We start from the raw sequence: 20037 nt of genomic DNA on the forward strand, positions 1-20037 counted from the left end.
CTGGAGGAGACCTGGAAGGATGCCCTGGATTTTAGGGCATAGGAAAGCCCCCCCACCCCTATACTGAATGCCATCTGAGCTACGTGAGGCTCCCCTGCTGTAGACTAGCTACCTGTCTCCAGAAGAAAAAGCTAAAAGAGAGAAATACATTGTTAAAAGCAGAATGCACATCAACTTCTCTGATCATTAGCCACCTTTCTATTGTTGCCAAATTGGTGCGCTTTGCTCTCTCACTTTCTGTACTGAGATGCTGGCCACCATCTGGTTGGAATAAATGCTGGATGTGGCAGAGGTGACTAGTGCATCAGTCTTTTAATTTTTTTAAAAAGGGGCTTTACTCCTTACTTAGGGGATAAAGTAAATATAATCTGAGTGAGCAGACAGAGAACTTCCAAAAGCTGCCTCTTCTAGAGTTCTGTATTATGTCCCTGTTCAATAGAGGAGTGTAGGGAAGGTGTTTTTCTTCATCCCAGATTATGGTATTATGACCTATTGAACAGCATATTTATACATGTACAGGGAAGACAGTAGATTGTCTTTTGAACTCATAGCATTTAAGACTACAGCACAAAGCTGGAATCATGAGAAAGGTAAGCTAAGACACTCACCAGTGAGTAAAAGAGAGGAGGAGGTTTATTTTCCAAGACAGGAGGGGGGAAAAGATTCTAGAACTGGGAGTAAAAGCATGGGAAGAAGAAAGGAGGATGTTCTTGGCTTATCTCTTCCTGCCATGCCATTCTAAGGGTAAGGACTTCACCAGTGAGAAGTCAGTAGCCAAGTTGGGTTGGGCTCCCACGTATCACACAGCCTGGCACGTGCTGTTCCTTTAATCGGTCCTCTTGCCAACCTCAGCTGTAAATATGAAGAATTTGCTGTTATATTAGAGAAAGAGTTCCATTTGGCAATTAATGGTAGTGAGACAGTTGAGCCTTTTACACCACTGGATTTGCTTCATTTTATTTATTTATATAATTAATATATATATATATATATATATATTCAGTTTTAGATCACCCTCCCCTGCCAAGGCAGGGCTCAGTGTGGTGTACAGCGTTCTCCAGGAAAAACCGTTAGAATTGGGCTACAACTCTCCCATTTGTTTCTAACTGAACCCCTGAAAGTGGTCAGCAATTTTGGATCACGTTAGAAGACATCAGGATAATTTAAATTCAGTCCATAGGCTATCTTTGGTGACATATTGTGCATTCATCCATAATGCTGATTCCTCTTGTAAGTTTTCTTTTGTTCCTGCAACAGCATGAGCAATCCAGAATTTCCCCCCCTTCCACAATTTGGTTTTTCCCGACTTCTTAATCCTGCCGCTGTGACTTTGCAAGTATGTGTGGCTGTTAACGTTCTTCTCCCGTTCAAAAATCTACGCCACGCTGTTCCACTGTTGAAATAACTGACACCATGCCAGAAACTGCGTGAGGCTCTGACCCCTTTATGATAACAGTATCTCGGGAGCTGTTCCAATTCATGAGTCGCTAGAACGGTTTGCTGTTCTCCTGCAGAGCAAGTTAAGATCAGATGTGGAGCAGTGCTTCCTTTGAATGTATTTTTGATGCCCAGTGTTTAGGCGGTTCCTAAATAATGGAGGATTATGGAGGTGATTTGTACCAGTGCGTGTGCTAATTGCTGATGCAGGAAGCAAGCTGTCCTGGTACTTGCTCATTAATAGCATGGTTCTGTCCTTGGTCTCTCACTGGTGAAGTCCTTACCCTTAGAATGACATGGCAGGAAGAGATAAACCATCCTCCTTTCTTCTTCCTATGCATTTACTCCCAGTTCTAGAATCTTCCCCCCCCCTCCTTTCTTGGAAAATAAACCTCCTTCTCTCTTTTACTCACTGGTGAGTGTCTTAGTTTACCTTTCTCATGATTCCAGCTTCTGGACTATTCAGTCAAGGGACTTTTAAGCAGGTGTGGAATGTGTGTTATCTGTCTCCCTGTGCATGAGTCATCTTGGTGCCCTTCTTAGCTGCCTGCTCGGAGTTCTTGGCCCTCTTCTGCCATTCCAGTATACCCACCCCAACACACATTTTGTTTTGCAGTTTTGGGAGGGGGCCAGTAGCGGCAAAGGAGATTGATGCTCTGTTTATATATTTTTAAAGAAACCTGGACTACCCTCCCTGCTTTACATGTGACTGGGGCAGGTGCATGGATAAATGCAGTGGGCTGCCTCATCTCATCTAGCTGGGCCCTAAGGCTGTGATGTTAATGTGCATTTAGCTTGCACATCCGCACTTATTCCCCCCAAATATAAATAGGATCAGGTTACAAATATGCATCTGGACAATGCCAGAGGGTTTTTTGGAAGGAAAGAGGGGGGGGGGGGGGGGAAGATATTTTTTGCATTTTGCAATCTGATTTCTGTAACTTTGGTTGGTTTATTTTTCTCATGCCGCATGCCTCTCAGGTCAGTTTGCCTGCTGGTCAGTAGCCAAGTTGGGTTGGGCTCCCATGTATCACACAGCCTGGCACATGCTGTTCCTTTAATCTGTCCTCTTGCCAACCTCAGCTGTAAATATGAAGAATTTGCTGTTATATTAGAGAAAGAGTTCCATTTGGCAATTAAAGGTAGTGAGACAGTTGAAGTCTGTAGACTGTCAGGGCAATCCTAGACATTTTACACCCTTCTGAGCTTATTGACTTTAGTAGACTTGGTGATGGTGGAACATGCTGTCAAATTGCTGCCGTCTTACTGTGACCCTTCATGGGGTTTTCAGGGCAAGAAATGAACCACAGTGGTTTGCCACTGCCTGCTTCTGCAACCTCAGACCTCCTTGATGGTATCTTGGGCTGACCCTGCTTAGCTCCTGAGATCAGATGAGATCAGGCTAGCCTGGGCCATCCAGGTCAGATCTGTAAACACAGAAGACTTGAACCCCTGGTTAGGATTACACTGTGTGTTTGTTAGCAGGCTGACTCCATAGTGGTTTAACAGTGCAGTCAGTTTATTTTTTTTAATTCCAGACCCCGATATCTCATAAATTCAAAACAGAAAAACTTGGAAGCGGGATTGCATTGTGAATTCTTAGAAACCAGAAGGCATATTACAGTCGTGTGGTTTGATTTAAAAACCACCTGTTTTGTTTTTTCAGGAAACGCTCGCTTTTGAGGCACAAATTATGTTTTGTCAACATTTACAGCTGATATTTGATACTGAAGGTGTAATGAAAGGGTATTTCCTGTGTGGTATTTCCATAACTTTTTTTTTAAACCTCCTCTCAAGAACTTTGTATTTATTCCTTTTTTACTTTTTTTTGGTCCCATTCCCCCCAGTAAACCTGAGCCAGTTCCAGTTTGAGGACCTGTGATCAGCAATATAATGCGGAAGCCAAGCCCTCAGAAAGGTAAGCATGAAAATTCAGCTGAAGACAAGACCTTGAGAAACCTTTCCTTTCATTGGGATGTGTTGGTAGATCAGGCTTTATGTGAGAAGCTGTGTTTAAGTGGCAGAGTGTTCTTTGCATGCAAAAGATTTCTGAGTCCATCTCCAGCATCTCCATTTTAAGGACAGGAGGTGCCAGGAAAGGCCTTTCTTTACCTGAGCCCCTGGCTAGCTGCTACCAGCCAGATATTATACTGGATAGATCAGCCACATGATTGTTTATAAGGCAGTTATTTATATGTGTTAGTGGGGCTAGAGACTTTTTTTTTTTTTAGATTGTGGCCTACATTTAGATCTCGGTCCCCTCACTCAGAAAGCCACTCCCAGTTTACAGAAATGGGTATGATTTTTATTTTGTTAATTTGCTTTCCCCTTTTGTATCAGTGGCTTCATATTTAAGTGTTGTTCAGCATTTCTCTGTTACAAGCGCACCTGGGGCTGTGTCAGCTGAAACAGAATTTTGTGCTGGGGTGGGAGTGGATGTCCACCCACCTTTGGGGCTCCGCCTCCTCCACATGGCCTCACGGAAGGAGAGGAAGGCCCTGCGCACGTGCAGGATTACCTCTGTCAGCACCATCGGCCACTACCTGGTGATGGTGGAGAGTGCCATCAAGTTGCAGCCAACTTATGGTAAACCTCAAGACAAGAGATGTTCAGAGGTGGTTTGCCATTGCCTGCCTCTGTGTAGCAGTCCCAGACTTCCTTGGTGGCCTTCCACCTAAATACTGACCAGGATCAACCCTGCTTAGCTTGCAAGATCTTACATGATTGCACTAGCCTGGGCTATCCAGATTAGGGCAGCCACTACCTAGTCCCTTTTTTTAAAAAGCGTGGAAAACGTTAAAGGGCTTTTCCAACCTTTTCGGTACTGAGCTGCTCTGTAGCATTACAGCATGGCTTGATGGGGAAAGAGAGGGCTTTGGGGAGGGCAGTCAGTCAAAATCACCATAGAGAATGTGCTTTTGCCCGCTAGAAAGAGGAGGGGAGCAAGAAGTGGGGGAGCCAGCAATGAACACTCTAGGAATGGGGTGGTGTCATGAGGTTTTTGTGTCCCTGTGTAGGTGCAGCCTGTGTGACTCTGTAAACCACCCTGTACACAGATACTGGCATAGGAATGAGTACAATGAAGATGCTGTTAACTAGACCATTTTGTTTAGCAATAGGCCGTGTTTTGGCCCCCATCGTTTGCAGTCTCCCTCTGCTTTGCTGTGAACAAATTGATTTTTGGGTGCATAATTATATTTAAGGGGCACCTCGCTTGCAGCTCTGTTAACAGGCAAGGCTGAAGCTGAAAGGATCACAAGTAACTCTACATTGCCGCTTTGGCTCCATCTGCTTATGCGCTGACCATGGCGCAAGCTGGTGCGATGCTGGCAGATGCATCCTTCCCTTTTAATGAGGCATGAAACTGCCAACCAGCCTGCCTCATGGCACTCTCCTCTAGCAGCCGTAGTCTTTCATCCCACCGCAAGGCAACTGTGATTTCAGGCCCAGGAAACAATCCATACGTTCTGGCAGGCTTTCAGCATGTTCAACATGCAGCAAGAATGTGGGCATGAACTCTGGGGCTTCTGGGTTAAAGTACTTTTTTCATTACAGCTCTATTTCCTTCCCTCTTTAGCATTTCCCTTCACTGTCTTTGAACATTTGATTAGCAATTTTCTGCCTCAGAGCAAGGGAGTGAGTCTCAGTAAAGAAGACAATATGTATATCACTCTTCATTTACATCTCCATGCAAAGCTCAAGGGTTATTATAGCACATCCCCCCCCCCCCCATTGCCTCTCGCTCATCCTAGGGCACATCAGCCTCTCTCTAGAACCACTTGTCCTTTAACAGAACAAAATTAAATGGAGGAAAGTGGAAGTCCATAGGAGCCTGCTGAGAGGCAGCTGGAGAGCCTGATAACGAAGGGGCTGCTTGATTAGTCAGCAGTGTGGTGGTCTCCGCCTCAGTGGGCTCACTCCAGCCCTTGCATTTCAAGCTTGTCCTCATTTACTCTGTGGAGCAAATCCTCTAGCCGTTGCTGTCGCTGTGACTTCTGGTGTTACAAACACCGCATGCCATATGCCCTAAACCCAGCACCTGTGCCCGTAAGGCAGGCGGGTTCTGTCTCATCGCAGATGGGTTTCCTAGAAAGCAGTTGAAGATATTATTTAGCTGTAATTGGCATACATATTCACTGCGTTTCTGCAGGCTTCTTAGCTTTTCTCTTTCTCTTTTAATATCTTCATTTTAAAAAGGAAGGCTCTTGCTTTTAAAAATTAATAATGGCAGCTAATATGGTTTCTCCCGTAGAGAGCCAGGTAATTGGTTGCTGGAGTTAATGAGTGTTTGAAGACTGTACCGTTCTGTTGGAGGAGGAGGGGGTCTTTTGACATTGCCAAAATGTCTTTTTCATCTTCTGTGCTTGGGGTCCTCACCCCCCCCCCAAAACAACCCCTTATTTTTGAGAAGAGATAGAGGGCTCCCCCCCTAGTACAGTATCTAATTTCTGGCAGGCTTTCAGCCACTCTAGAGGGTATTAACACAGATGCTGCCTCATTCTCCAAGCTAATGTATCCTGCAAGGAGTAGCAGGGGAAGTGTCTCATGAAAACATTGGCAGGTTTTCCTTGGCATATTCCTGCAATCAAGAGTAAAAAGGATCTTGATTGCTCCGACCATTCTGGTCCTGAGGACCTTTGAAGGGAGTAGCATGGACTAAAGCATCCCGATTGACTTATTAATGTATTTATTCCCCTCAGTCTCTGGGCCAGGATGGGAACTGTTTCTCATAACAGTTTACTAGTAACTGAAGATTCCCAATAAAAATAAACAAGAACACCTTTTTTAAAATAAGAAAACTCGGGACAGACAAACAAATCCAATTGAAACAGCAGCAAGGATTAATTGCTACTAGCTGTGGTGACTAAAAGGAACCTCCTTAAACAGAAACAGTAAAGCATTGAATATCAGGAGGTATGTCAAGGGAATGCCTTGGCTTCTGTGCCCTCCTTGGCCTTCCAGGGCATCTTTGCTTGCTGAAACAATATGTGAACTAGCTGGGCCATGGGTGTGATCCAGTAGGGCTGTTCTTATGTTCTTACGCCATGCGTGCAGAAGAATTCATTTTTTTTAAAAAATGAACTGATTTTCACCCAGCGCTGCAATCATAAGAGTTTGGTGTTGGATGATCAGTTCATATGACTGGACTATGAAATCAGAAGGGCTTCCTCAAGACTCTTGTTCCCTAAAATGGTGTATTTGATCCAAGTCCTTATCCGGGAATAAGCAGTCCAGAGCTTATATTGTCTTGTATCAGCTACTTTTTCATATTTTGGAGAATGTGGGAAGGGGAAAACAAACTGAGGACTACTGTACAGAGTTGAAAGGTTTAGATATATGACCTAGACACATCTTCTAAGGCTGGAACTGAGGAGAGAGGAAGGGCAAGCATCCCTAAGAAAGGGTCACAATTTTTGCATTGTGGTTTTAATTTTAACTTTAAACTCTTTTCTCCCACCCCCCCCACCCCCCCCCTTTCCTTTCATTTGTGAAATATACAGGAGTTCTACCATGTAAATATCAGAAATGATTCTTGGAATCCCTTTTTGCTTGTTAAGAATATTCATCCCCCTTCTCTCTCCTGCTTCTTCACTGCTTAGAGGAAAGGGATGGATAAAAGTAAGTGATAATGCTATTAGCTTGGGTGTTTCACCTGGACATCATGTTTTGAAGAAGCAAGGTTTGAGAATATGCATGAAATCAGGTGTTAAAAATGGAGTATCTTCCTTTCCTACAATTGAACATTTCCCGCCTCTTAGTTTTTCCTTTTTGGAAATAGTACAAAATAGGACCAATGTAACTTTATTATACTAATGAAATCGGGCAGATTTCTGTGACTCTCCCAGAATGTCAGGAAGCAGGTTTAAGAACTCCATTTTGCCATTTGGCTCATGATGAAAGTGTTCTAGGAGCGCCACACCATGATCACAGACTGCTTAATAAGGTTGTGTTGTCTGTAAGTGGCAGCCCAAGATGAATGCAGGGTCACTGGTGATCTGTCCTTGTGATAAACTATTTAATGGAGCAGTAAAGTAAGATCCCCCTCCCCCACACACACACTCGCATTCAACCAACATCTAAGTGAGTCACCACATGCAGGCAGCATGGGGCTACACAAATGGGGAGGGGAAGCATTGTTGGGTGGGATGAATCCTGCAGGCACTGTTTATCACTTTCATTGTTAAGAGCCTCCTGAGGAAACCTATGTGGTAAGAATTTATGAAATGCACATTAAAAAAAATAAAGTGTAGTCCTTTCCCCCCCACACAATTTGATTACCTTACTGAAAGCAAAATGGTACCTTGATGGACCTGAAGGATTGTAAATCAGCAGCTCGGAAGATGTTCAGGGTGGGAGTTGAGGGATGGTCGTGGCTGTTCCCTCATAGTTCTCCTGATTCTCAGCAAAATCTTTCCTGGGTTCTGCTTCTGATTGGAATCGGAGAAATAAAGAGCAGTGACAAATTCCTGTCACCTCCACCCATGACTAGTTGCTTGCTGTTGACCTTTACAGAAAAGGGCAGATCTCTTGATCTGAATAGGCATCTTAAAGCTCATTGTTATTTTTAAACCAGCCTTTTAACATTTTAATATATGGGGTTTTGATTTGTTTTCTCTCTTTTTTTTTGTATAATAAGTTGTAATCAAAATGGTGTGGATGTGGGGAGGGGGGGGACTGCAACTGCATCCAGCATCTGCAGGTTACAAGCAGGTAGAGCAATGAATGGAGGGCAAAATGAGGCATAACGGCTTATTCATGAAGAAAAAACTGTAGTAACTTGATCCCTCACTTACGTGCTTATGTGCTGTTGTTGTTTTCCTTAATAGCAATAGACTGGAAAGATGGCAAAAAGCACAAGTACGGGCGCCTGTCAGACTCTCCCTCTCAGTACCAAGGTATGAAATGAATCCATTTTGTTCTTCTATTCTTGTCCTTGTTAGCAGATGGCAATTTCCTCTGCCAGTCCCAGTGAGTACGCAGTAGGCCCAATGGTATCTTTCAGTGGGCCCACTTAAGCACTATCAGAGTATGCTCGCCATTAGGTGCTGCAGAGCTTTTCATTGAGCCATCCATTTGACAATCATGTCTCTTTTATAATACTGACTGGATTATTATGTATTTACTTTATTTATATCCCACCTTCTTCCCCAATGGGGACCCAAAGTGGCTTACATTGCTCTCCTCGTCTCCATTTTATCCTCACAAAAACCCTTTGAGGTAGGTGAGGCTGAGAGTGTGTGACTGGCCCAAGATCATTCAGCAAGCCTCTGTGTGGGGATTCAGACCTGGGTTTCCTGGATCCTAGTCTGGCATTCTCTCTACTACACCACACTGGCTACCAAAGAATGTGCAATGGAATGGGCATAAACTTCCACAGACTTTTAAAGCTGTTTGTAGATAAAGCAGAAAGAGGGGTTAAAGGGACTCAGAGTCCCTTTAAACCCCTGCTTTCTGTTCCCCACAAAAGCTGCAAGAACAGCTGCAGCAGGGAGCACCCTACTCTCTCTGCTGCTCAGCTGTTTCAGGCTTTCTTGTGCAGTCCATTTAAAGTTTAAAGAAACTGTGCAAGAAAGCCCAAAAACTGTGGTCACTTTCAATGGGGTTTGCAGGACCAACAACCAGCTTGGTTTACAAACGAACCTCCCAGTTTGATTCTGTTTGTGGTTTGGCCACACACTGACACAAACCATATTTTTCCAATTCGTGCCCATCCCTTGTCATTGGAGTCCCTTTTGTGAAAGCATGGTATTTATACAACCAGGTGGCGCAGGGCTGGTTCATATATGCATGTACATCACTTTATGACTTGCAGATGAGTATGTGACTAATGGCATTAAAAAGCATTGTGTTTGAAGTAAAGTGATACATAAGCCCAGGCTACAATATGTGGTGCATGTCAGCTTGTTTGCATGTTAACATGAATTGTTGCAATGAACATGGCATGTGTTAGCTGGCCAAGAGAGAGGTTTTCTCCTTGGAGCAGTCAAGTTATGGGACTTTGATGAACTGGAGAATCTCCAAGGGATGGCCCTTGTAAGGACTGGAACACTAACAAAACAACACCCACATCTTAGAGAATCTCATTAGCCAAATTCTAGTTCATGCTCTGGCAAAAGGCCTACTTTTTAGGTTTTAAACTTGTGGCTAATAATGTGGAAACAGACCAGCTATGGACGACATAGTTTGGAGGTTGGTATCATGGCTTGACTGCTACTTGAGGTACTTGCTTCACAAAGGGGCAACTTTCTGTTTAATCACTTAGAGCAGGGGTGGCCAATGGTAGCTCTCCAGATGTTTTTTGCCTACAACTCCCATCATCCCCAGCCAGCATGGCCAATGGCTGGGGCTGATGGGAGTTGTAGGTAAAAAACATCTGGAGAGCTACCGTTGGCCACCCCTGACTTAGAGTTTTGGCTACTGTCATGCCTCTGTACAAGTTGTTCTTTGTAACATTGTCTTCTTACCCACTGAATTATGCTTAGCATTTTGGGGCTCAACCTCCCATAGAACGCAAGGATCATGTTGTCTCATGCAAGATTTTGACACTTCCTGCAGCTCATGCAGCATTTGTGACTTCTAGAGTTATTTCCTCAGAAAGGAGTAGCAGAAAGAAGAACCATGAATGGGAGGGGGGGGGCAGAATTCTTTGAAAAATGCCGGACAGTGAGGCCTAAAGGCCAAATGACATGAGTTACATGGCTGTAGTAACAACATTAGCTCCTTTGTTCTGATCTGCCAGTACACCATCTTGAAGAATTTAGATTTTATTCCTTTATCTATTCACCAGATATCAGCCGAAAGAAGAATTTAATGTTAGCTGAAAGCCAGAGTGTCAATGAATAAGAACAATTTTAGAAAGAACCTCAAATCTGGTTGCTAAAGAGCAGTTTTAAAAAATGAGTCAGATCCTACCTACAGTCCTGGGGGATGGGGGCTGAGGTTTGTGGAGGTACTGTTTGGACTTTTTTTACAATGCAAAAAGGGAAAGAGGCACAACAAAGTGCTGTAACTGAACCATTAGTTTCTCCTGCGTAGGCAGCCTTTTAAAGACCAGTTCCTACTTACTCCTGGCCTGGGTTGCTCTCAAAGGTGAGCAAAAGAACAAGGCAAATTGGTAGGGCCTGAGGCCTTCTTAATTTTCAGTAATCTGTGTGCATGACAGCTATTTAGGGTTGCCACTTTCCTAGGGTAAAAATTCCCTGTCCCTTTAGTAGAGTCTTAAGGGATGTTGTTTACCTGGTGATGTGATTTACCTCCATGTCATGAAGACCAAGCAGCCTGAATAGCCTAGCCAAAACTCATTAGAGTTTGGAAGCTAAGCAGGGTTGGCTGCAAATAATCCTTGATTGAGAGACCACCAAGGAAGGCAGTGCCAAAGTGCCTCTGCTTGCCTCTCACCTGAAATGTCCCATGGTTGGGGTCACTGTGAGTCAATCATTCTTCTTTGTGGAAATCTTCAGCTGCCCATTTCCATGCCCTAAGATTGTGTTAAAGGGACAGGACATTTTCCTTCAGTTCTGTTGGCGACACTACTGAAGCACTTCATTTGGTGGGCCCTGACTGAAAACCTGAAAATGTAGAGTTAAATGGGAATTGTTAATGCTTCTTCACTTTTGCTACATTTAGTGTTCTCCTAGTCACTGGGGAACAGAGGTGTCTTGCTGTTTAAGTTGTGCAGGAGTTGATAAAGTACAGGCTTTTAGGAAGTGAGGTTTTCATTATTTTACCCAGAAGCCTAACAGGGAGCTCTAAAGCATGTTTTCTCAAAAATTAAGATATATTCATTAGTTTGGGTTATTTCCTGCCTGCCTAAAATTGAACATAATAAGTAACTAGCAGCAATTAAAAATATGTATCTAGAACCCTCCAGGCCGTCAGTAGTAGAAGTTAAAACGCCCATCATAAATCAAAATAACCATGCTTAGCAAAAGTCTTTTTTAGAACTTAACTTTGTAATTAAATATGCTTAACAGTGCCATCCTAAGTGTATATCTTTTTAAGTGTATTAAAGTTAATGGCCTTATAATATGTTTTGATAAGTTATATATGTTTGCATTTTTTCAAAATAATACATAATAAATATATATTAAATACATTAATATTGTTATTGTATAATAAATGATATATAATAATAAAGAAGTCAGTGGTCTCAGAAAGGTGTGATTCTGCTTAGCCTGCTTCTTTTTGAGTGGTGTTTTAAAAAAAAAAAAAAACTCATTGCATCTTTTCACTACTGTATATACCCTGTCCGCCGCTCTTTCACCATTTGGGAGTTCCTAGGTAAAGGAGATTGTTAATATAGATTTTGCTCTGTAAATAGTTGTTTGGAGGCTACTGTTTGGGGGAAGGAATAGGTTAAGGGTCAGAGCATAGGTTAAAGGTCAGGTCTTGCTTAGCTATTGACCTTCAGATTACTTCTCTTTCTTCCCCTCTGTTGTAGGTTTCTGCTGCATGCAGGAGACTTTATCAACTTCTATAGTGGCTTTCTTCATTGGCACCAGGTTTTGGTGGAGAGGGGCAGTCAGTATTGCAGGTGGGGGGTAAACAGCTTCGGGATTTCATTAGGATCCTAACAGAAGGTGGACCGCTTTCCAGAGTTCTCAGAGCTTCTATTGAACTCAATCATTTCCTCTCCTCCATGCTTACAGGTCACTTTGTCTGGGATAAATACTTGAAAGAGACATGTTCCATCCCAGCCCCTTCTCATTGCTTCAAGCAGGTAAAGGGAGCATTTTGTGTGGGTTTTAAAAAAAGAGTTGGGATAAAGGGTCTGCTTTTGGTCATGACATGGACAAATGTGGGATAGACTTTTCCTCATTCATTGGGGGTGGGGCAATGAAGGCCAAAATTTCCATAATTTCAAAGGTGTTGAGACAAATTTCCATAATTGGAAAGGTATGGAAACCTTTCCCCCCCTTTTGGAATTCATGTAATACTTTCTAAGATCATGTAATCTTTACTGATCAGTGTGAACTATCATGTGAAATTGTATTGTTCAGAACTTTGAAAAGCACCAGAAGGAAATTGTATATTTAAAGGAACTTTTTTTGAAAAAAAATCTATAATGTAAATTATGTGACAATAAATTTCAGTATCCTTAATACTTTAATACCTGCCAGTGTAAACAGGGCCTCATACTTACATGTTGGGATTTGGTCCTGAATAAGTATGCATAGGAGCAGACTGAAAGTGTCATAGTAATCACAGAGAAAGTTGTCTGAACTGAAGGCCCCATTTTATGTATTTAGACCCTGCCTTTCTCCTCAATGAGAACCTAAAATGACATACATCATTCCCTTCTCCTCCATTTTATCCTTATGGATAAAAGGACTTTGGGGTTAGCCATGGTGACTAAAGGGAACCTCCATGTTCAGAGGCAGTAATCCTCTGAATCCCAGAGCCAGAAGGCAACATTAGGGGAAGACCTCATTTTGTATGCCCTGTTGTTGGACCCTCAAAGGAACAGGTGGGCGGCCACTGTGTGAGACTGGCTGCTGAACTGGTGGAACCACTGAGCTGATCCAGCAGGGCTGTTCTTTTATTGTTGTTTTTTTAAGGTAAGCATTTTAGAGGACAGTTAAAACTACATTGAGAGGGCTATATTTGATTAAGGATTCTCTGTAATTGTCAGTTGGGACATGGAGCTCTGACCTTGTTATTCTTAAGATGCCAGGAGCAATTCAGGGAATGAAGGGGGTTGTGAGGGAAGGAAAACATGTGATTCATTTCCCAAGTCTGACAGGGGTCCTGGTTCTCCTCAGTCCTACACCCCACCCACCAATGAATTCAAGATCAGCATGAAGCTCGAGGCCCAGGATCCCAGGAACACCACTTCCACTTGCATCGCCACTGTGGTAGGGCTGACGGGAGTCCGTCTGCGACTACGCCTGGATGGGAGCGACAATAAGAATGACTTCTGGCGTCTGGTGGATTCTGCAGAAATCCAGCCCATCGGGAACTGTGAGAAGGATGGAGGGATGCTGCAGCCCCCACTGGGTGAGTAGAAACATCTGTCTTCCAAGGAGCATGTTTAGGTTGTGGGTTAATTCCTGAGGGAGGATGAGCTATTCCTTCTACAGCTCATATTATACAAAAAGGGGCTTTGGAGTACTGGTGAATGTCAAGGAGGTGAAACAGAACCAAGCACTGTGCAGAAATAAGGTGTTATGTGTGCTAACTGCTCATGTTCTGTGAAGTGGGTGTTCCCAACCATTTCAGTGTGGTGACCCACAAGCCAAAATTTACTTGGTATGATGACCCACCCAGGGTTGGCCCAAGGTTTTTTGATGCCCTAGGCAAAAGTGTGACCTTGGCACCCTTCTAGTTCAGCATTCCATTTTCTACAGTGGCTAACCAGATGTTCTCGAGAAACCAATGGACATCACACAAACGGCACAGCTGCCCCCACTCTGAACCCCAAGCAAGTCGCATTCCAGCATACACAGCCTTTGACCACTCCCTTCTTCATTACTCTCTCTAATCCTCCTAAGATTATAAGTAACTCAGTCTTGATCAACAAGCAGAAAAGACAAAATACCAGCTAATGGGTGACATGGCGGATGCTGTTTCCAGGGTTAGGTCTTGGTTTCCAGGATTCAAAACAGAGCAGTGGAAAGAGCAGGAGCAGCCATTAGGGAGGGCTGGCCCATGATCCACCTTTGGAGGCTTAGCAACCCATTTTTGGATCCTGACTCATGGGTTGGGGAACACTGCTGTGAGGGATATGGGGACCTTGGTCCAAATTATCAGTGGAAATAGCTGCATTTTGTCTGCAGACAGTGTGTTCATTGTGAATCGTTAACCCACTTTAGTAGTGGCTTCTTCTGGCTTGACATATCCTCCACTTCAGTAAGTGCTTTTCTTATCTGCTTTGGATGAATTATTTTCTGCACATTGCTGGTGGCAAAAGGCAGCATCCCTCTAACCTGTGGGAAATTAAATCTTGCTGTGGTAATGCCCTCAGGTTTGAAATGATAATGAACATCACATGCATGCAAGCACAAACCCCAAGATGACCTCAAGGTTTGATAAAGCCAGGGCTTTTTGCTGGGGGGAAAGTGTAGATGACTGGGGCAATGGCAAACCACCCCTTAAAAAGTCTGCCGTGAAAACGTTGTTACCACAGAGTCAGAAATGACTGGTGCTTGCACAGGGGACCTTTCCTTTCCTTACATGAGAGAACTGGGATGCGGTCACTGAGTACATATTTACATTGAGTTTAAGGTAGATGAGTCTGATCCTTGCCAAGTAAGTCAACTATGCCCTCATGTTTCTTCTGTGTCTGGCCTACCAATAACTTGGCCATAGCACAAACTTCCATAAAAGTGCCTTTTTAAGAAAATTATATCCATCTTTCTTTATTAGAAATGTGCACTTCTAGTTCCCAGCCATGAGATGCTGCTACACCTTTCCTTCTATGTGATCAAGGAAAGAAATCCTTGCTGTTCACCCAAGACAAGAAAGGAATTTCAGTGGTGCTTCTGAATTCAGGTTTTCCTGTACCTTTCTGTTTAATAAGCTAAACAGTATCTGGTTATAGACTGGGATTCACCAACTGCAGCTTGCCTTAACAGTCAGCTGTTATTTGTGATTACCTCTGACGGTGCCTTTTCCTAAAGTTCCCCTGGTCTTTCACTTCATGCCAGGCTTACAAGAGGCTCAGAATCATTGAATATATGTATTATAGCTGCTGGATCATGTTCATGCTGGCAAGGTCTAAGAACCATCTTAAAAGAATCCTTAGACTCCAGTTTTAGAATCAACTTGTCTCTTCTTCCCAATGCCTTCTGATGTATATTTACTTATATTTTCTTTTTTTATAGTCTGCCTAGGGGTGGGCACAAACTGAAATTTGTCACAAACCAGGCCCAGTTTATGGTTCGCAAGCCTCCATTTTTGCCCATCCCTATATGAACCTTCCAGGACCATCAATGTGAGTCAATACAATTGACATGATGGGACATTCAGTAAGCAATACCGTAGGATTTGGATTGTATTACCAAGCAGAAATCTAAAAACAGAACTGAAGGAAATCGTATTAACACAACACATTAAATCAGGGGTGTCAAGCATGCAGCCCAAGGGCTAGATCAGGCCCCCAGAGGGCTCCTATCAGATCCGCGAGCAACTCACTGTCACCTGATTCCTTCTCTCTCTCTTGCTTCCTTCTGCATCACAGCTTGCTTTGCCAAGCTTGCTACAGAACAAAGCCTCTATTTTCTCCATTGGCTGACCACATGAAGCAGTTTATGTACAAAAACTTGCAGTGTCCAGCCATTTCATGTTTCCTCTTGGGTCTTAGGCTCAAAGCATTGACCATGAGATTTCTGTAATGAATGTTAATAAATCAAAAGTAGGTTTGCAACTTACAGATATACATCTGAACAGCATACTCAAGATTGCTACAACACAGATATTTACCGTTTTCTCACACAGCTTACCTCGCAGTCACAATCCTGTTCCCTCCGCAGCGCCCGGTCGGATTTCCCACCATCTGTGCCGGAGTTACAAGAAGTGCTGCAGCTTCTGCATAGCAAACGTAAACTGGGTTTTAGCGGTTTACATTTGCTATGCAAAAGCCGCGGCACTTCATGTAACTCCGGCGCAGATGGTGCGAAATCCGACTGGACGCTGCGGAGGGAACAGGATTGTGACTGTGAGGTTAGCTGTGTGCGAAAATGGTTATTGTCTCCAGATTTTGATGCAATAATTCAGAGCAAGAGGTGTCAGTTATGAAAAACTGTTAGATAAAATATTGCAAGAGTGCTAATCTTTTAAGCATATTTTATTTTAAGTTTTTTAAAAAATGTATTTAATTGTGTCTCTGTCCTTTATAAAGTTTATATCTCTGCTACCTGGCATTACATTTTATGACATGCATGGTCTGGCCCAAAAAGGTCTGATTTATGTCAGATTTGGCCCTCATAACAAATGAGTTAGACACCCCTGTATTGAATGATGCTAAATTCCATATTAGGAACTTAGTTTCAATAAGCTATATACACAGTATTGTCTCTAATTATTTTGATTAATAAATTTGATAAGTGTGGGCAGAAGAACTGAAAGGAAAGGAAAGGTCCCCTGTGCAAGCACCAGTCGTTTCCCACTCTGGGGTGACGTTACTTTCACGTTTTCACAGCAAACTTTTTACAGGGTGGTTTGCCATTGCCTTCCCCAGTCATCTACACTTTCCCCCCCAGCAAGATGGGTACTGATTTTACCGACCTTGGAAGGATGGAAGACTGAGTCAACCTCAAGCCAGCAACCTGAAAACCCAGCTTCCACTGGGGATCGAACTCAGGTCCTGAGCAGAGCTTAGAACTGCAGTACTGCAGCTTTAACACTCTGCGCCACTGGGCTCTAAGAAGAACTAAGACCAATACTTAATTATCTGTTTCTCCTTGTCACCAGTTGAGAACAGAGAGTCCTTTCTTAGAGTGTTTGTGTTTAACAAGATAGTTTTTACTGGGTAACCCAGTCATCTGCTGGAAATAATCTTGGGAAAGCGAGTTTTGCTGGTTTTTTCTTAGCCACTAGAGGGCAGGAGATATGATGCCAGTCACAAACCAGAGTTAGAAGGGCACCAGTAATCTTATGTGGCCTATAAACTCTCTCGATTGCTGTCGGGGGAGAAATGTTTCTGCAGGTATTCCAAAGGTAATTCATACAGTCTTGAAAGTAAGTCCATGAAAGCAACTAGACCACAAGTTGGATGGTAGTCGTTACGTTGTTGTTGTTTTCATAATCAGTACACACATACTGCATTAACTTGTGGCCAGTAAGAGAAGGGTCGTTTTCGCACTCACCTCCAGCCGGCGCGATCCCCCTCTTCACCGCGCAGGATCTGCGCGGATTTCCCACTAAATGCCGCGGAGCAGCCTTTTGCGCCGGAAACTCCCGTCGCAAAAGCCTTTTGCGCCGGAAACTGCTTTTTGGAGGTTTACGTTTGAGCGGCTTTTGCGCCGGGAGTTTCCGGCGCAAAAGGCTGCTCCGCGGCATTTAGTGGGAAATCCGCGCAGATCCTGCGCGGTGAAGAGGGGGGTCGCACCGGCTGGAGGTGAGTGCAAAAACGACCAAGGAGAAATGCCCTCATAAAACAAGTGGTAACTCCAGCTTTTTTCAAGCCCTTGACAAAACAATACCATCCCCCCTCTCCTGTAAGTGTCCATGTCATGGTAGCTTCTGCAGCTGAGTCCCAGTAGGGAAGGCTTGGTCAGACTAACAATCCTGTTTGTGCGCTTAAAAATGCACAAATGACTTTGCCCTGTGTCTTGCCAGCCAGCTTATTAGACGGAGAGCTTCCTGTTCCCGGTGTCTGCACTCAGGGGAGCATCTCATCCCACATGTGCCCTACCAAACTGGGTGCAAATCTTGCCTGCCCGGACACCACAAGGCACGTGTTACTCACCACGGGTGCTCAGACTAGATGTGATTTGCAGGTCTGAAGTAAGAACAGGCTCTGAAGAATACACCTTGTGATCCGCTGTATAGCTGCACTTTAGAATTTCCAAGCACTGTCACATGAATGATGACAGGAGTGTGGTTCTTATCCTTGCCCTTCCTCCATCATCCTCAGGAGTTCAGTGAGGAATCAAATTGCAATTGGAAGATGGAGGGAGGGAGAAGTTAGTTGTGCAAGTCTTAATGCAGAGCTTTATTAAGCCACTCATAAGCCACTGTAAACCAGCAGCAGCTGCCACCCGCTAATTATTTTATTTACCAGAAAACAGTGAAGCTCAAAGACTACCCAAGTATCTTCCACCAGCTACAAGGGATGTTCCAGCTTTACTGAGTCTCAGTGCTCTCAGCCGATTTCAGCTACCCATTCGAAAGATTGCACTGCACTTTTTATTAGTAGCGTGTCCAAAGAATATGGTGATAATAGGGTGTGGTGGTGAAAAGCGCATGTATGTCGCAGCCAACTTGTGATGAATCTGTAGGATTTTCAAGACAAGAGGAATTCAGAGGTGGTATGCCATTGCCTGCCTCTGCATAGAAATCCTGGGCCTCCTTGGTGGTCTCCCCTCCAAGTACTAAGCAGGGCTCACCCGGCTTAGCTTTTGAGATCTGATGAGATCAAGCTAGGCTGGGCCACCCAGGTCCAGGTATAACAGGGCACAAGCTATGCTTTCTGAAAGGTAAAATCACTCCAAAGCTTTAATTTTTAGTGCATGGGTGTTTGAAAATGTACCTGGAAACCTCCATGTGTCTTCATGATAGAAGGGCCTATCATGTATGGAGAAGATGCTTTTGGGTTCTGTCACTACCTGTTAATGCTTCCTCATCTCTGTTCACAGGTTTTCGGCTGAATGCTTCATCTTGGCCCATGTTTCTCCTTAAAACTCTGAATGGAGCAGAAATGGCTCCTGTTCGGATTTTCCATAAGGTACTTCAGCGTAAAACTTGTTTTCATCCCTGTTTTAAACCCCATAGTGCTGAATTTACGGGGATCAGATTTTGGTCATCTGTGTGCTTTTTGCTTAGGATGTTCAGTTTGACACATTCAACAGCTGGATTTCCCCGACCTGATTTTGAATTGGTCAGATATAGGGGAACTCGTTTCCCATGCATCCAGAATGCCAGTTCAGATTGGGACTGTGGTGCATGGGGGAGAAGAAGCTTCAACCTTTACCCCTGCACTGTTTTACTGATTCAAAATGTTTGCCCAGATGGGATGCAGTGCATGTAGCCCATCAGTCCTCCCTGCCATTCTGGGTCAGGAAAACAATAGGGGGAGGCTGAGGTTCTTCTCCCCCCATGCCACAGTTCCAATCTGAACTGGGATTTCAGGTGTATGGGAAACGAGTTGCCCTACTTCTAACTTCTGACTGTCTCAAAAGTCAGATCAAGGGAAACCGGGACCTACACATTGAAAAACAAAACCATGTCATTTGGGCCTTAGTTTCTGTGGAAAGTGCAGGATGACGACTTTGTTTTGTTAAAGGAAAACAAGTTAAACCCTTCTGGTTCAGAGTCGTCAGTTGAGCATGAGAGGTGAATAGAGACGGCAACTTGTATATTTCTGAAAGACATGTGGATATTTGGGATGAAGTCCATAATTTTGATGAGAGCATGACTTGAATGGTGCATATTAGCTTCATAGGTGGGTATGTGAGAGGTCGGTGGGGTGGGTAAGCAGTATTTGCAGCCAAGGGGGTAAGTCTCAGTTGTGCTTGGATCCAGGCAGGAGACAGAGCTACGTCAAGTTCCGGACAAAGGCAACATCAGAATTCGTCCATGAACATGAGGGTAGAGAGACAAGTAGTAGGTGAGAAAGCAAGACTGGCGCTGACAGGCATGAAAAGGCGAGGTGATCTGATGCAGGGAGTCCATTACAGCTCTCTGCATCCCTCTTCAGATCTAACGCTGCACTGTTTTAAATCTAGAATATTTTCTTACCCTAGCTAATGTAAAGGAAACACCTGGGTGGAGATGGTTAATCCTTGCTGGGTTAGATGCAAACTAAATTTACCACCCATGGAAGGCACTACCGTCAGCATTAAAAACAACTTTCCTGCCTCCCAGTGCAGTCCACTGATCTCCACAAAGTGCTGCTCCTGGAGAATGGGGACCATCAAGAACTACATGAGGGGCAAATCT

The 20037-nt window shown here is 43.8% G+C and overlaps 1 protein-coding gene across 4 annotated transcripts in view; it reads left to right on the top strand.

The window, feature by feature from the left end:
- The first annotated feature begins 3237 nt into the window (after positions 1–3237).
- SCMH1 (Scm polycomb group protein homolog 1) overlaps positions 3238–20037 on the top strand; it is a 43318-nt gene continuing 26518 nt past the window's right edge. Inside the window, exons 1-6 of one of the 4 annotated variants that reach the window (XM_060258108.1) lie at positions 3238–3355; positions 6939–7056; positions 8265–8333; positions 12087–12157; positions 13200–13434; positions 18735–18823. In XM_060258108.1, the coding sequence (XP_060114091.1) occupies positions 7047–7056; positions 8265–8333; positions 12087–12157; positions 13200–13434; positions 18735–18823 (474 nt within the window). In that variant the 5' untranslated portion in view covers positions 3238–3355; positions 6939–7046. Of the gene's footprint in view, positions 3356–6938; positions 7057–8264; positions 8334–12086; positions 12158–13199; positions 13439–18734; positions 18824–20037 lie in introns of those variants that run through there. The other 3 variants (XM_060258109.1, XM_060258110.1, XM_060258112.1) reach the window with 3 other exon arrangements.

This window comes from Heteronotia binoei, chromosome 17 (assembly GCF_032191835.1).
Source record: "Heteronotia binoei isolate CCM8104 ecotype False Entrance Well chromosome 17, APGP_CSIRO_Hbin_v1, whole genome shotgun sequence".
NCBI classification, from domain to species: domain Eukaryota; kingdom Metazoa; phylum Chordata; class Lepidosauria; order Squamata; family Gekkonidae; genus Heteronotia; species Heteronotia binoei.